This window comes from Delphinus delphis, chromosome 6 (genome assembly GCF_949987515.2).
Source record: "Delphinus delphis chromosome 6, mDelDel1.2, whole genome shotgun sequence".
In the NCBI taxonomy this organism is placed as follows: Eukaryota; Metazoa; Chordata; class Mammalia; order Artiodactyla; family Delphinidae; genus Delphinus; species Delphinus delphis.
Window position 1 is genome coordinate 56,597,252 of NC_082688.1, and position 17,863 is coordinate 56,615,114.

At 41.5% G+C, this 17,863-nt stretch overlaps 1 protein-coding gene across 2 annotated transcripts in view; it reads right to left on the reverse strand.

Moving 5' to 3' along the window:
• GLDC (glycine decarboxylase) overlaps nt 1-17,863 on the reverse strand; it is a 99,281-nt gene that overhangs the window by 64,560 nt on the left and 16,858 nt on the right. For both annotated transcript variants that reach the window (XM_060014732.2, XM_069540772.1), the window contains exons 3-7: nt 15,037-15,172; nt 7,109-7,273; nt 2,451-2,528; nt 1,312-1,459; nt 422-618 (exon numbers count right to left, since the gene is read on the reverse strand). In XM_060014732.2, the coding sequence (XP_059870715.1) occupies nt 422-618; nt 1,312-1,459; nt 2,451-2,528; nt 7,109-7,273; nt 15,037-15,172 (724 nt within the window). The remainder of the gene's footprint in view (nt 1-421; nt 619-1,311; nt 1,460-2,450; nt 2,529-7,108; nt 7,274-15,036; nt 15,173-17,863) is intronic.

Below are 17,863 nucleotides of genomic sequence, written 5' to 3' on the forward strand. Positions count from 1 at the left end.
TGACTTCAATACAAATATGCTATAAATTGTAAACATACTTTTCCAAATATGCACAAATTCATGGCATTCGAGAAGAGGTACATGGCATTTGAGAAAGGCCAGGTATGGGATAATGGGGGGGTGTGTGTGTGTGTATGGGATAATGGGATGTGTGTGTGTGTGTGTGTGTGTGTGTGTGTGTGTGTTGGGATGGGGTTGGGGAGTAGGTAGGGCATTGATACCCCAAACATTCATACCCCAAATACATTCTCTCTTCTGACTCTATGTTTACATTTCCTTAATCGACCCAAAATGGCCCAGTTAAATTTGACCCAAAATGGCCCAGTTAAATTCAAAGAGAAATCAACAACTTTTGTGATCAAGAGAAGGAGCAGGAAAACCCATAACCACAATAAAAGGGAAGAAACATGAGCTGCTTTACCTTGTTACCCCCACCATTCTTCCAGGCATCATCCTCACCAAACTTTCTCTGACAGCAAAAAAGGCTGCATGTGGTCCGCCATAGCCCAGAGGCACCCCAAATCTCTGTGAGCTGCCCAGGGCAACGTCCACCCCAAATTCTCCGGGAGGCCTCAGGATACACAGAGCTAGAAGGTCAGTAGCACAGCAGGCCAAGCTCTAGAAAGGAAACAAGAGAAAATGGACAAGGTTGTGACCTTCCCTGAGACCAGTGGAAGGATAGCAAATTATCTCCATTATAGGCAGACTGGCAGAGTTGGTTCCATATCCTGTGAAATTTATTTACTCATTCATTCATTTAAAATATTTACTGAGTGCCTACTATGTGCCAGGAACCAGTGAAGAAAACAAACTTGAAAAAAGGAGGTTGGAAGGAGGCAGTTTTACCTTACCAAGTGATAAAGGTGTGGAAATTAAAACACACCAAAAAGAGAAACAATAATAGGGCTTCTCTGGTGGTGCAGTGGTTAAGAATCCGCCTGCCAATGCAGGGGACATGGGTTCAGCCCTGGTCCAGGAAGATCCCATATGCCTCAGAGCAGCTAAGCCTGTGTACCACAACTACTGAGCCTGTGCTCTAGAGCCGGCGAGCCACAACTACTGAAGCCTGCATGCCTAGAGCCTGTGCTCCGCACAAGAGAAGCCACCGCAACGAGAAGCCCTTGCACCGCAACGAAGAGTAGCTCCCGCTCACCGCAACTAGAGAAAGCCCGCGCGCAGCAACGAAGCCCCAACGCAGCCAAAAAGAAATTAAACAAACTTTTTTTAAAAATCATGCTAAAAAGAGTAACAATAATAATTCAAAATTGAGACACACCTCCATGGACCCCCCACAAGGAGAGGTTTGCCTACCCCAGCCTGATGGGCTCTCTCCACGAGCTCCGTGAAGTCTTCCACCTTCCCCTCGGTGTCTGGGTACTGGAACAGCGCTCCACTGACATCTTTTCCACTGAAGTCCATTTCATGGGGTAACTTCAGCTCAATGAGGACTCCGGCATACCTGAAAAGACAGAAGACAAAGAACCACCATGCTTTTGGTTTACAGGGAAAGTCAAATCATCTACAGTTTCTTTTCCACGTTAGAGCATGCGTATTCTGTGTCCTTCCTCAGTGCCCCCACCCCCTACCCTATCCCAACACGCACACACCCCCATCCCACACCCAGCCCTTCAGTGGTAACTGTGCTTCACACCAACTCACCTGCAGCCACTGTTAGCACCTCCCCTCCCACTTTCCTGTCAGAACCTGTGCCTGAGACAAGAGCAGAAACATGCCTTCCTAGGGCTAAACAACCACTACCTGCAACTACACAGCCATTGCCACTTTGACCTTGGATAGGTCTTAGGTGAGTGGAAAACCTCAGTAAGACAGGGAAGAAGACGTTCCTTAGGTTCCTGAAACTATCTAATTCCTATCATATGTCAGAAAACCACTTCTGAAGGAATGGTGGTATGGGATTGGGGGAAAGGCTTTTACAAGGAGAAAGTAAATAAACACACCCACATGCGGTAGTTGTGCTGTGTCTGTTTTATCTGATTACAGCACTTAAAAAATATAATCTGCTTTCAGCTACATCATACTAAACTAGGTATTATGTGGATTCCCTATGGGCCATGTTTGCAGGAATATATACAAAATCAAAACAGTTGTGTGAGAGTTCCATTTTTACCCTGTGCTTTTCAAACTTTTCAAAACACTGTTGAAACTATTTTAATATTAATTTTCTTTTTTGTAAAAAAGAACACAAAACAATGTGTTCTTTTTGTAAAATATAAAGCAAAGGTGACCAAATCCACTGTGTATTTTTTCCTGAATTCTGACACATCTTACTCACCAGTGAGGTCATGGGAAGAAAGTGGGAGGGAAAGTAAAATTCAATAACCCCAGCTTAAACCAGGTTCAACTCCAGTCAGTTTGGAAATCAGAGGAAGAAACAGCAGAGATGAGCATAATATTATCCCTGAGTTCAAAATACAAATAAAATTAATTACTTGGCTCGAGTCTGGACGACAGCTATTGTCTGTGAGTGGCAACGAGGGTCAACAAAAAACTTCCTCCTCTTGTTGTGTCTGTTGAAAAGAAAAATCCCAATTCGAACATGAACATTAAAGAAATCAGAGTATCGTCTAAGAATGCAAAGCAAAGATGGTACTTAAGGAAAGTCTGAGCATAGGATAAAAAATAATGGGTCATTAAAAACTAATAGTGACATTTCCTGATTAGAATTTCACTGAAATCCAATTCCCATTCTAACCCCATTTAGCAAAATCAATCTTAAACTGGCTTAAATTTTTAAAAATATGCTATGAGGTAAAGAAGATGTGGCACATATATACAATGGAATATTACTCAGCCATAAAAAGAAACGAAATTGAGTTATTTGTAGTGAGGTGGATGGACCTAGAGTCTGTCATACAGAGTAAAGTAAGTCAGAAAGAGAAAAACAAATACCGTATGCTAACATATATATATGGAATCTAAGGGAAAAAAAAGGTCATGAAGAACCTAGGGGCAAGATGGGAATAAAGACACAGACCTACTAGAAAACGGACTTGAGGATATGGGGAGGGGGAAGGGTGAGCTGTGACAAAGTGAGAGAGAGGCATGGACATATATACACTATCAAACGGAAAACAGATAGCTAGTGGGAAGCAGCAGCACAGCACAGGGAGATCAGCTCGGTGCTTTGTGACCACCTAGAGGGGTGGGATAGGGAGGGTGGGAGGGACACGCAAGAGGGAAGAGATATGGGAACATATGTATATGTATAACTGATTCACTTTGTTATAAAGCAGAAACTAACACACCATTGTAAAGCAATTATACTCCAATAAAGATGTTAAATATATATATATATATACTATGAGGAAAAAGAAAGAAAAGGGTAGTGATTAGGTGCGAGTAGGAACAAAAAACTAAGTCTTCTAGATAAAATCATCTGAGAAGTTTATTGCCAAAGGAGCATTTAGAGATTATCTAAACCAAGTGTCCTCATTCAAAGGAAGCGGAGAAGAACTCAGATAGGTTGTGATACGTGCAGGTGCCACACAGCTATGGAAGGAACTGCGTTGGGTCTAAGACCCAAATTCAGGAAGTTCTCTAACAGTCCATAGTTTCAGGAAACAAAACTGATGGGGATGCAGAACATTTTGTGTATCACAAGCGCATCTGGGTAAAAAGAAATGAGTGGAGGATACAAGTATATTGTATAAAAAGGAAGATCCACACGACCAGTTAACAGCAAGTTTCTCAATGGAATGCGACTGAGAAACAGCAAGGTTTACTTGTCATTACATCCTTCTCTACTATTTGAAATTTTCCACTATGAACAGGTATTATTCTTATAATAAGCATAAATTCAATAGAGTAGGTAGAGTTGGGAGATACAAAATTAACTGTCCAATACACAAAGCCTTTCAAAGTCTATATCTAAATAACTCTGGAGAGAAGAGCTATCTAAGCCTAAATGACCTCGGATGGAAACAAAAACACTGCTATTGAAGAAAACATTTCCTAAAGATAAGAAACACAAGGTTGCTTCTCAAGGGTAAAATTAAATGCAGGATGGAAGGTATGAGAATTAAGAGAGAGGAAGCAAATCCAGCACTTGCAGAGTGTGCGTTGCCCAGTGACTCTATTAAGCTCAGGAGAGAACCCCTGACCCATCAACTACAAAGGTCTCAGCTTCTGGGCTTCCCTGGTGGCGCAGTGGTTGAGAGTCCGCCTGCCGATGCAGGGGACAGGGGTGACACGGGTTCGTGCCCCGGCCCGGGAAGATCCCACATGCCGTGGAGTGGCTAGGCCCGTGAGCCATGGCCGCTGAGCCTGCGCGTGAGATGAAAGCTTTTACTCAGAAAAAGGGGATGGAGGTGGGGGATGGGAGAGCAGCGAGAAGGTGGATGAGGAAGAGAGAAGGTGAAAAGAAGTGAAAAGCTTAGACTAGGAACGGCATTCTCCCCCCCACCCCCTTGCTGTCCCTAAGATAACAGGAAGAAGAGCCTGAACCTACCCCTGGGACTGCTTGGGAAGCAGAAGGGCCTGGAACTTAGAGGTCTCCATATCTGCCCAGTGAGTTCGAGGTTCACAACTGCAACACTGTGATTTATAGGAAGTAAATATTTGGTCATTCAGATGACCAAGATATATTTCTCATATATATTTGGTCTTTGTCCACAGTTCCTGGCTCACAGCTCCCAAAAACCACTGGAATTTTCTAAGTGTGAAAAGTGATCAAGGTGTCATTTGTAATGTTAATGAGGTGACTTTTGCATCCCACAGAGGAATGAGGGCTGGTTGCTAAAGGAGCCAACCGTGTGATTAGAGGGTTGGAACTTTCAGTTCTACACCCTGAGCTCCAGGGAAGGAAGAGGGGCTGGAGGCTGAATCAATTGCCAATGGCCAAGATTTAATCACTCGTGTCTATGTAGTGAAGCCTCCATAAAAAACCCAAAGGGTAGGATTTGGAGAGCTTCTGGACTGGTGAACATGAGATTTGGGAAGAATGGGGATCTCTGAGGGAGCATGGAAGCTCTGACCCTTTCAACATACCCAGCCCTATGCATCCCTTCTGCCTGGCTGTTCCTTGATAATAAACTGGTTCTAGTAAGTAAAATGTTTCTCTGAGTTCTGTGCGCTGCTCTGAGGAGGGGGTCATGAAAATTCCAGTCGATTGAATACAGGTAACAACCTGTACTTGAGAATGGCACCCTGAGTTGGAGGGGGTTGTTGGACACCAGCAGATGTTTGTTCATTTGTTTTCAGGTGTGAGAGGAACCCCCCTCCCTGACTGGAATTGGTACCAGAATCCATTTAACCACCCCTCAAGTCTGTGGAAGCCAAGAAAGAGACTTACATGGGCATTCAGAGTGTAAACAAAGAATGTTACCCGCCAGTTCCACAAGGATCAAACCATTAGCCACTGCAGTCAACCCAGTCAGTCGACTAGGGCCAGCCCCCCAAAACCTCAGACAGACACATCATCAATGTGGGCAGATTTCCCTACCAGATGACCATCTACATGAGAATTCTACCTGGAGGGAAGGTAAACTCAAATGTATTCTCGAGGCAATGAACAAAAGAAGGTGAGGAGCTGAAGAATGATTATCAACTAAATACTAACCAAAGTTAACCATGACCCAGCAATTCTACTTCTAGAAATGCATCCTCAGGAAATAATCAGAACTTCTGACAAAGATCTATCCTACAGATGCACAAAAATACCATTAATAACAGTGAAAAATGGGAATAAACAATGTATAACAATAGAGGTGAGGTTACATAAATTATGGTACTTCCATGCAAATGAATATTGCTATGTAGCCAATAAAAGCCACAGTTTAGAAAGCTGACTAAAGAAATGGGGAAATGTTCACAAAATATTGTTAAATAGAAAAAGAAAAGCTATAAAACATTAAATACAACCTGAGAAGAATATTCTTCATAAAACAGGGTGATGCTTATTTACATATTACATTGCAGATTGCTAGTTCCTACCCAATATCCATTCTCCCTGTCACCCATAGTAACAGAACCCCAATATGTAGGAGGCAGCAATGTGCCCATCTGAAAAAAACTGCATTTCCACAGGTCACTTGTAGGTAGGGGTGGTCAATGAAGCATAAGTAAATTGTTGAGTGGAGGCTTCCAAAACACTATTTAAAGAGAGCTTATTTCGCTAGAAGTACTCTTTACTTCTTCCTGAATGCAGGCGTCATGGCTAGAGCTCCAGCAGTCATCTTGTGACCAGGAGGGCTGTGGACGGGACTGTTGTCTGCCATTGCAGTAAACAAAAAATGTTGCCCGCCATCCCAGTTCTACAAGGATCAAGCCATTAGCCACTGCAGCTGCCCACTGATGGTGCACCCTGAGAGGAACTCAGGATGGAAAAAAACAGGAAGTATTATTTGCTTTGGAGACTGGCCCAAGATAGTTAAGATGCATTTCTAAGGAATAATTTCAATGAGCCCAAACTCTTGCATCTTCCCATATATTGAAAAGCACTAACATTAACCTGAGATGTCTGTTCTTTGTGATTAGCAGTAATCTTTTAATGTTCAACTGCATGGTTTTTTCCCAGCAAAAACCTCCTACATGTTCTGGCTCCTCCCTGACCTCTTCAGAGCAGTTCCTCAGAGCTGTGTGAGAGACTGTCTCCGGGGCTCTCATCCTTAGTAAGATCCCCAAATAAAACTTAACTTGCAACTTTTAGGTTGTATGCTTTTCTTCAGTCCACAGGATGAAAGCCTTGCACTAACGATGGTAAAGAGAGAGGGGCATTGGTCCTTGATACTATCTCGGAGTTGCTGTAACATCCCTGAACTTAACATCATGTATGTGAAGAGCAAAACGTCTTTCTTACATAATGTTAAACAATAAACAGCAGTGGCTTTTTAAATGCACTATATTTCACATCTGTTTGTTACCTCAACTAACTGGTATAATGATACTGATACAACATATCTCATAGACACAAATGTGTGTGTGTGTGATAGACAGAAAGAGGGGGCGGGGAAGAGAAAGAGAGAGAGAGAGGGAAAAAGGGACAAAGTCACTGGGCACTGACCGGAGCAGGGAAACCCCCGCCTGCACAGCAGTTGTGAGACTGGTAGATGTCCCTCCCCCTGAGGGAATCTCATGCTGGGCCTCTCACCTGTGGCAGAGCTGCATTGCCTCTGCAGCCGCGGTGGCCTCATCCAGCAGGGATGCATTAGCCATGTCCATGCCTGTGATGTCACACACCATGGTCTGGTAATTGAGTAAACTCTCCAGTCTCCCCTGAGATACCTCTGGCTGGTACGGAGTATACTGGGTGATCCTGTAAGGGACCCAAAACACTATGTCCAAACTGTGAATCCACTATTCAGAAAAAGCTCATGAAATACCTTCATTTTAGAATTCAGTATCTGAAAATTAAGTTTGCCTCTCTTGAGAATCATATAATACAACAATAAGCTTCCTTTTTGTCTTTTGTAAGGAAACTCAGCATTAAATCATAGTAACAATATTATCCTTTGGGGATAATCAGTACTTACTTTTCTATCCCTCTAAATTACTTAATCTTACATTTCTATTTTAATGATCTTATCATAAGTATGCTGTATTGTAAGTTGGCTCTTAAAATCCACTTGAGACTGTCTATGGTATTATAAACAGAATAAAAAAAAAGAAAAAAGCTCACCGCAACCATGGTTCACAATAGAAAAGTATCCAAGAATCTAATACCTAATACTCGAAACTTTTGGTTTTGGGGGAGAGGAGCTTTGTTTATACTGACCAGAAGTTCTATGTGCTCCTAAAAAATTAATAGAGGTCTATTTAAGAAGTGTTGGGAATTCCCCGGCGGTCCAGTGGTTGGGATTCCGCACTTTCACTGCCAAGGGCCCGGGTTCAATCCCTGGTCAGGGAACTAGGATCCCACAAGACACGTGGCATAGCCAAAAAAAAAAAAAAGAATTGTCACTATCCACTTATTAAAAGTCTATGGAAGTAAACTCCATACCTATCAAAATTCAAGAATACTAATGGTTAGAAGGCAGCATAGACATGAATTCTAACCTTAAAATCCTCCAGTTATTAGCCAAAAATGTGTCTTTAGGTATGAGAGTTAATCCACTTAGTGACTTCATCACTTTTTCATCCCTTCATTCATTCACTCATCCTACAAATATTTACTGCATGTCTACTAAGTGCCAAAAACTATGATTAGTTCTGGTGGCACATCATAAGCAAGATGGGTACCAGTCCCTGATCTCAAGGAAAATATATTGTAGTGGGGAAAAAAGAGATAAAAAATACATAAGATCATTTCAGAGTGATAAATATTTTAAAGAAAAGAAAATAAGAGGAGAGAGGGTGGCTGAGGACTTGGAAAGAACTGCTATCTTTTCACCAAGAATCCATTACTGTACTACCAAAGTGTGTCAGATTGGGGTCTATGCTCCCACACGAGAGTAACGCTGTTTCATATCCCTATTGTTTTCGTTCTTCCAAGCCTGAAGAGTATTAGGAAAAAAAATTTTTTTCAACCCCTTTTCCTTCCTCTCCTGATCTGGTAATCACATTCAGGATATTTCCACCTTTTATTTTCTTTTTTCTTTTCTGAAGGCTTTGAAATCAATGTCTTCTTACCTTTGAGGGGGAATAGAATGGGGGAGATTGCCTTACCAAGCAGTACAATGTCAAGACTTTTGAAATAATTTCCCTGAAACTTTCATTGGTATAGTTGTATGTGTGTGTGTGTGTGTGTGTGTGTGTGTGTGTGTGTGTATACAGCAGAGTATGTTTTTGCTTCAATTAATTCCTTGAACAGCCTGGCTTAGCAACTGTAAATCAGTTAGCCAAATTCTAAGCGGGTGGTGAACTGGAATAAATGAAGCACACAATACATAATGTAGACTAAGTAGAAAGGGAATCTAAGCAGAAATGGCACACAAAAGGCACAGGCAAGGGGCCACTGTGACCTCAGATCAGATAAGATCTTCATACACAGCATAGTCTGCCACCACAAAGACATATGCTTAGATAGCCTGGCTAACATGAACTTTTCATTTTACTCACAATCATTATTTGGCATATGGACAGACACACAGACTTATACACACACATATGCAAACAAGCATGCATATGTATCAGCTAGCCCATCCAAAGAATTCATCACAGTACTGAACAGAATGTTGAAAAATGTGCAACAAACTCTCTATTAAAAGGAAAATGATTAAATAAATTAGACAATATGCATATAATACTATGGATTGTGAAAATGATATGTAAAAATATTTTCTGACATAGAAGATGCTCATGATACATTAATTTAAAAAGTAAAATGTAAAATACTACAATCCTATTTGTAAAAACGTGAACCAAAATGTAAACAGTGATTTTCTCTGGGAGGCAAGATTAATCATAATTTTTACTTTCTTTTTATTATATGTTCTAAATTTTAAAGACATCGGCTACCATTTATTAACCATCTTCTGTGTGTCAGGAACATGTTTACAACCTTTTTTTGCTGATTATATGATGCATGCTCTTTGCAAAAAGTTGGAAAATTGAGATAACTACTGAGAAAATAAAATCACCCATAATCCCAGAAATCCAGGATAACAATAGTTAACATTTAGGTACATTTCTTTTCAGTCTTTTTTCTGTTGTGTTGTTTGCCCCTTTTCTTGTTAATTTGTGACTTTTCTATATACATTCTTTTTTTTTCTCTAGCTTTACTGAAGTATGATTCACAAAACTGTGTATATTAAAAGTGTACAACATGATGTTTTGATATATGTATACTTTGTGAAATGACCACCACAATCAGGTTAATTAATTTCAGTCTCTTTTTGACATCACAATCATACTTATACTTCAAAGTAAGATGGTACTCTGTATAAAGTTGTGTCTCGATTTTTTTTTTGTTAACATTATTCCATGGACAATTTCTAATAACTTTAAATATTATTCAGAAATATGCATTTGATTGTTTTATGTTATTAAATCATTTATCATAATTTAACAAGTCCCCTCAAATTGAACATTAATTTTGGTTTTTAAATATTAGAAATAGCATAACAGTGAACATCCTTATCTTTGTATTATTTCCTTAGGATAAATCCCTAGATATGGAATTTCAAATCATAAGGTGTACAGTAATCAATTTCAAATCTTTCGGTACATATGCCATGTTTTTCTCTAGACAGTTCACACCATTCTGTATTCCCTTAAGTAATACAGTGATTCACAGGTTTCCCTGTATCTTCACCAATGCTAAGTATTAAGAAGCTCTGGGTGTCAACCTAAATTCTATAATTTATTACCTGTGAACTGGGACAAGTCACTAAACCTCTCCCTGACAATTTCTCTTGGCCATCAATGGAGATAACATCACCCATACCAGATATTATCTTAACACTCAAGTCCAATTAACATACATAAAGCATTTTGGAAATGGTTAAGTCCTTCCCAAATGCTGGTTGTTTTGAAAAGTTTTTATCCTCTGTTCCGGTCTTAGAAGATTTTTTTTAAACACTCATAGACTTCTCCCAAAGGATTTATTCATACTTCTATTCAGATATTATTAGATATTTCTACTTGGAAACAATTTCTATCTGGAAATTCATCACATCCCATGTCAGCATCACACTCCCTATCCTTCCTCCAACCAGATCACCAAACAAGGTAGTTTCTTTTCTTAAATTCCTTCAAAGTTACCACTATCATGCCAATTCTCAAGGTAAAAAGTCCAGATTTTTTTAGGCCCAAATGATGACCAGTTGCCATTAGTCTTCCTTCCGACATCCTACATCCACCCCTTTGATGCCTTACTAGCCTAGCACAGTGCTTAAAATAGGAAATTATCTAATATTTCTGGTGCAAATGTATGTGTTTGACTTTCCTGCTCAAATGGGGATGGCTCCCCAGTTACCTGCAAGAAAAAGCCCCAAACCTCCCAAACACAGTCCTTCATACCTGAGACCATGCTATTCCTTTGCTCACAGACTTTGGGATTTAATATTCCCCCTCCCTTGTTCAGCCTTTCTCTCCTTGCTCAAAGTCCAAGCTTAGGCTGATGCTAATTAGCACTGCTAAAAGGAGAGAGCTTTAAAACTTTTCCTACAAAGATGACAAATACATGATCCTACTTCTTTTACTTGTAAACTTCTTTTATAATCCACACTTTTTTTTTTTACACTAATAAACAGACATAAATGGTCTTAAAAATCATCTATTAATGGACATGGATTGGTGAGTCTCAAGCCTGGAGATACTAAATAAACCCTCGTTTCAGGAGAAAAATGCTAGCACAGGGCCTGCCATCCTGCATAAAAGGGTTTAGTTGCCCCAGGCAAAACAGTGATCAAGAAAATGTCTGTAATCTACAACTTCTATGTTCCAACTGATATTTAACTCAATTGATTTCTGTTTCTAGATATATTTTAATATTAAAAACCAAAAAGTATCTGCATATCCAAGAAGGCATTCTGTTCCGCTCAAAAAGGATGCATGATATATTCAACATGGCATTAACATTTATTCCAAAATAATCAGTATTCTCTACGATTTTAACCAAAAAAGGCGTGGGGGAGTTGCAGGAAGACAAACATTCATGAGATTCTCTCATTTAATCCCAGTGCCAACATTACACAAAACAGAAATAGTCACAAGGGAAATGTAAGTGTTTTGATATTAGTTAACTGATATTATCAGCAATCAAAAATTTCAAAAAGTAAACCCTACAAAATATATTCTAGGCCTAATGTAAATCTTCTTGTAAGAGCCCAAATGTTTGTATTCTCTGGAGGCTATGTTACCCATTGATTTTCACCTCACGTCACCGGAATTTGTTGGTTCCATCTCTATGGCAACCATTCAGAAGGGTGATAATGTGAAGTCTACCCAAGCTCATGTGCACAGCCCTCCCTATCAGGGCTGGCAAGGGCCAGTACCACCCTCTGTTTCAGATCAGCTTTTGGAGAATGCAAAGGAACAAAACTTAAAATGCACCCCAAAACCAGAACTGAAAAGCAAAGAACAACAGTCTCCCTCTCAAAACCCTGGCGGATCCTAAAGTAAATGAACATATCCACTCACAGCCAGGAAGCAATATGGTGAATATTCTGTGCGGCCACCAAGAGCGAAGACAGCTGGCCAGTATTCAGATGGCTGGAATGCTGCAGCCCATTCATGTACTTGGGAGGCTTGTTTTGTAAGAAGGAGGAGACAGGCCATTTGCTTTTCAAATCAAACTTGGAGTTTACCATCCAAACTTTTACCAATACCCCAGGGGAAAAGAAGCCCTCAGCAATACAAATACCTTCACACGTGTTCACACACACACAAACTCACACACACCCAAAGCAGAAAAACTACTTCTTTGACAGTTCATTCCTGTTCTCCTATTAATAAAGAAATGGAGCATATTGAAACCAAAAGCAATGCAACAGTGATTAGGCCAACAGATCCGGCTTCTATAATGATGGGACGTGAATCACTGCATCTAGGACAAACACCCTCATCAACCAGGACTACCTTTGCACTTATGCAAAAGCAGACAGAAGATGCAAAAGCGCTGTGCTTCCCACATAGTCTAACCTATGCCCTAAGCCACACATATGCCTTGGTCCTCAGACCTACAGGTCTGGGCTTTAGGCACCAGATGAAGGCCCGCTGTGCTGACGGCCCAACACATATTCACTCACAAGACTCAAACACACAGAAACCGCTATGTTTGAGTGTAAGTTCAAACAGAGTGTAAGTTCAGAGTGTAAGTTCACATATGGTAAGTAGTCAAAACAGTACCTCTATTCCTAGTACTAAGAACACTTTGTGCGAAGTTTAAAATTACGTAGGGTATCAGGTTTACTCTCTAAAATGTCAAAATTGTCAAAGTTTGTAATCTTAGAGGGGGTTCATATTTCTGTGTGTGTGTGTGTGTGTGTGTGTGTGTGTGTGTGTGTGTGTGTGTTTTAGAGGTGACTAGATGTTTTAAAGGGAGAATGAGGGAGTCGGGAGGGGAATGAGCAGGGACTCAGTAGAGTCTGGGAAATGAAAATTTACAAAAACAGGAAGGGGGCCGTCCACATGAAACCCATCTGGGTTTGCTAACTGGTGCTCATAGAAGTTAGGCTCCTACCCAACCACAGAAGCTGGGAGACACGGACCCCATCTTCAGGAGTTGACTAGAACAAACAGTAAATTTGGGGGGTAGCTTTGAGTCTTCTCAGGCAGGCACTTACTTCTGGTTTTTTTTGTTTGTTTGTTTTTGCGGTACACGGGCCTCTCACTGCCGTGGCCTCTCCCGTTGCGGAGCACAGGCTCCGGACACGCAGGCCCAGCGGCTATGGCTCACAGGCCCAGCCGCTCCGCGGCATGTGGGATCTTCCCGGACCGGGGCACGAACCCGTGTCCCCTGCATCTGCATCGGCAGGCGGACTCAACCACTGCGCCACCAGGGAAGGCCCTTACTTCTGTTTTTGAGGAAAAAAATGGACTAACAGATGTCTCAATAGTCTGTCATAGGATGGCAGGTGGACAGCTTCTTATATGAGGCAATTATACTGAAATAAGAATTTTGGTCACTTGATTCAAATTAACTCTGACAGAATTTTATTAAATAACACCTATTTTTAAAACAGATGTGAAGTGTTCAGCAAATGTTTAAGGTATATTGCTGTGGAGCACGTACCTAGTATTTCAAAGGAGGCAATTCCGTGCTTTCCCATGGGGGGTCCACATTCCCTTTACTAAAGTTGATTTTTTTTCTATATGCTAACCTAAAAGATAGTCTCTGCATCTTGCTATAAATACCTTTGAATTGCTGAGGCAATCACTTACTCTGTCCGTGCATAATAATGGTCCTACTAAAAATTAAATTTACCTCGTACACCAACCAACTTAAAAGAAAAAAAAAAATCACCCAGGAAGTATCAAAGCCTTCCCAGGCTTGGTTTGTTTCTACGCTAGAGATGGTAAGTGCACACATTCCTTTGGAGATAAGGTTATCAGTTGAAATAAAGTTTCAATTCAAAGATGCTGGTGTATACAATGGCACTGATCCAAAAACAGAGAAAGAAAGGCCCAGGGGTCCCCATCTTTCCTCCTCCATCATCAGACAATATTTTCCAGTGGGCAGAAGAAGCAGGTGCTCTGATCTGCTCTCAGGCACCTTTGAAGCCATGGTCTTTGCCCGTTAAGAAGTACCCAAGGTGTTTTATTGTTTAGTGTGTACTAGGACATGAACCTCTGTTTCCTTCTTTCTATCATACAGCAAACAGGAATGGAAAAGCAAGATCGCATGGAAGTTTTCCTCAAGTGCAGGAGAAACATTTTCATTTTGCACAACCTGTGGCAGCCAGAGTGGGCAGGGACAAGAACACCCCCTACCCCACCCCCTAGAGGACTAGGAACGAGAGTTATCTGATAGGTGAGGTGGCGGCAGAACAAGTAACATCAACAGCTCAGCCTTGTCTTTGATTGTTTCTAGAAGAGCCTGTTCACAGAATACACATGTTCTCTTTCTCTACAAAGTGCTAAGTAATAAAGCTAACATTTTCATCTCCATCTACCTGACACAATGTCTTCTTTTTTCAGTTGGTCATAAACCCAGAATATTGGTTTGGGGCAGGGAGCAGAGGAGGGGGGTATAGTTAACTGTAGCTCCTAAAATCCCGAGAGAAGACAATGGACCAAGATTTTGACTCACTGAGTAATCTCAGACAGCCTAAAATCCTAGTGTCTCCAAAGAATAAAGCCCTGAAATCTGCCCACCTGCAGGTTTGATATCTTGCTCAAAAACGCTCACTGAGAACAAACACGGAGTCAGCAAGAGGAAGAGATGCCCAGCACCCACAATTTTGAGCTCTAGATTATTTTATGGGAATAAAAGTAGAAAGAAGCTTCTAAGTCCTCTACATTTGGGTAAGGAAATCTCCCAAGCCAGAGAAAGCCAGGTAGGTTCCTGCAGGTTAGGGATAGCACTAGAGTATGGGTGTCAGTGGGCAAGTGCTGAGGCTTTGGGGGGTGGGGACACAGAAAGAGTCATGCAAATCAAATCACAGCACTCCTGTTTTTCATCAAGAAATACATTACCATCCTGAGTTCTCCAGTAAGTTCCGCAAAATTGTCTGTGGCACTGAGCAGTTATAATAGCCCATGCCAATATATGATCTCCAGATCTGGTTCTTGCTGGAAATGGCATGCAGAGATGCAAGGATTTCATTTTCACCTGATTGTGGGAAAGAGAGAAATGTTACAGAGAGAAAATGTCTCAAAAGAGAACTCTAGTTATAGTTTTAAGCCCTAGTTTTGTTTGAATATTGACATGAGGAGAACATCTATATGGGAAATATAAGAATCATCCTCTCAGCAACACTAAGTACTAGATGCAGGAACCTGAAAGATCCCCAAACAGCACTCAGTTACTCCTCAAGGTTGGTTCCTCATAATTTTTTTTGGCTCTTCTTTTTTTGGCTTTGTCAGAATTTCCCAGTATTGACACCTGCCTCATTCCAGTTTTCTTCTGTTCCCTTCACATGTTTTATCTACACCAAATAAAAATTCTGCTCCTGGTAAAATATTTTTCCTTTTATTCATTTTTTTTTGGGGGGGTTAATTTATTTTATTTATTTTTGGCCACGTTGGGTCTTTGTTGCTGCACATGGGCTTTCTCTAGTTGCAGCGAGCGGGGGCTTCTCTTCGTTGCAGCGCACGGGCTTCTTAGTGTGGTGGTTTCTCTTGTTGCGGAGCACGGGCTCTAGGCGCGCAGGCTTCAGTAGTTGTGGCTCATGGGCTCTCGAGCGCAGGCTCAGTAGTTGTGGCGCACGGGCTTAGCTGCTCCACGGCATGTGGGATCTTCCCGGACCAGGGCTCGAACCCGTGTCCCTTACATTGGCAGGCGGATTCTCAACCACTGCGCCACCAGGGAAGCCCTGTTTTCCCTTTTAAATTGCCTTATACCAATAGTTGGTATGTCTTAAATAACACATGACCTACATTTTTCTCTAAAATTGCCGTGCTAATTCTGACACTTTTTCCTGTGTGTCGCTGAAAGGGCTACTTATAAAAGGCCCTTCACCCAACCAAGAAAATATCAGTTATAATAAAAGATCCACATGCAGGGTTTTTTTTATATTGATTTATTTTCCTTATTTTTTCCCACTTTTTGTTTTTTTTTTTTTTGGCTGCGTCAGGGTCTTAGTTGCAGCACATGGTATTTTCGTTGAGGCATGAGGCATGCGGGATCTTTCGTTACAGTGCACAGGCTCTTTGTTGTGGCGCATGGGCTTTCTCTAGTTGTGGCACTCAGGCTTCTCTCTAGTTGTGGCGTGCGGGCTCCAGGGCGCGTGGGCTATGTTGTTTGCGGCACACAGGCTCTCTCATTGAGGCGCGTGAGCTCAATAGTTGTGGTGCCCGGGCTTAGCTGCCCTGCGGCATGTGGGATCTTAGTTCCCTGACCAGGGATCGAACCTGCGTCCCCTACACTGGAAGGTGGATTCTTCACCACTGGACCACCAGGAAAGTCTTAACCAGCATTTTCATTAGGGAACTAGGTAATTAAGGAGGAATTATAAAAGTCCTTGGATGCAGATGAGACCCTATTTGGGGTCATGCACGTAATAACAGCATCTGACATTTTGAGCACTTACTCTTTGCCAGGAATTGTACCAAATGCTTTCCACATCGCTTTGGAAACTAAGGCTTGAAGAGAACCACTCACCTAAGGCTACACGATTTTAAATTAGCTACCCAGCCTAACTCCAGCTTCCACACTTTCCTGAATGTGCCAGATTTCGATCTGCTACTTATACTGCAAGATACTTTCTAGATACAAATGACCTTACCTGGTTCTTTCTCTGCTCCTCTGCATATAGTTAGATCATGCTACTAAAATTTAACTGAGATTTAACTACTTAGGCAAATGTCTGCCCCCTTTAAGATCTTACAGACTCAGGGACTTCCCTGGTGGTCCAGTGGTAAAGAATCCACCTTCCAATGCAGGGGATGCAGGTTCAATTCCTGGTTGGGGGACTAAGATCCCACATGCCACGGGGCAAGTAAGCCTGCGTGCCACAACTACTGAGCCCGCGCGTCCTGGACCCTGCGCACCACAACTACAGAGCCCGTGCACCACAACTAGAGACAGAAAACCCGCATGCCACAACTAGAGAGAAGCCTGCGTGCCACAATAAAAGATCCCACGTACCTCAACAAAGACCCGACATAGCCAAAAAAAAAAATTAGGGACTTGGTCACTAAATCTTGGAATTGATTGATTTTATTGTTACAAATCTAGGTACAGCAATCTCTAAAATGGCAAACTGGCTAGGAAGATGCTTCACGATGTTTTAATTCTACTGAACTCTGTGACTGTTATTCTCATTAATCCTTCTTTATCTTCATTGAAAACACTGTCACCTTCCATCCTACCCTCCCACCCCACTTGCTTTCACAGTAAATAAATTCACAAGAGATGTGTCATTTTGCCAGACTAGGCTAACAAAAGAGGGGAGTAAGTATCAGTTTACAAGTATCGGTTTCATGAGTAAATACAACCCTACTGCCTTATGATGGACAATCTTGCCTTCTTCCACAGATTTAGGAACTATAGGTGAAAGTACAATAAAACAATATCTGAGGAGATACGCAAGTACAGCATCCTTAGGAACAATCATGCAAGAAATCCAATCACTTCCCAAAGTCTTCTTAGGGCAGAGTGATTAAGAAGCCCAGTAGGAGGGGAAATTAGCAGTGCCTGGCCCGCACCCAATTCAGCAAGGCCAGCTTCAATTAAGATCCTGTGCAAGAGGGACAGGTCCCTGTTCCATATTATGCCATGAGGACAAAAGGTCCAGCTCTCAAATGAGAACAGTCTTTGAAGGACTTTGTCAAATTAAGAGTTTAACCTTTGAGAGTCATA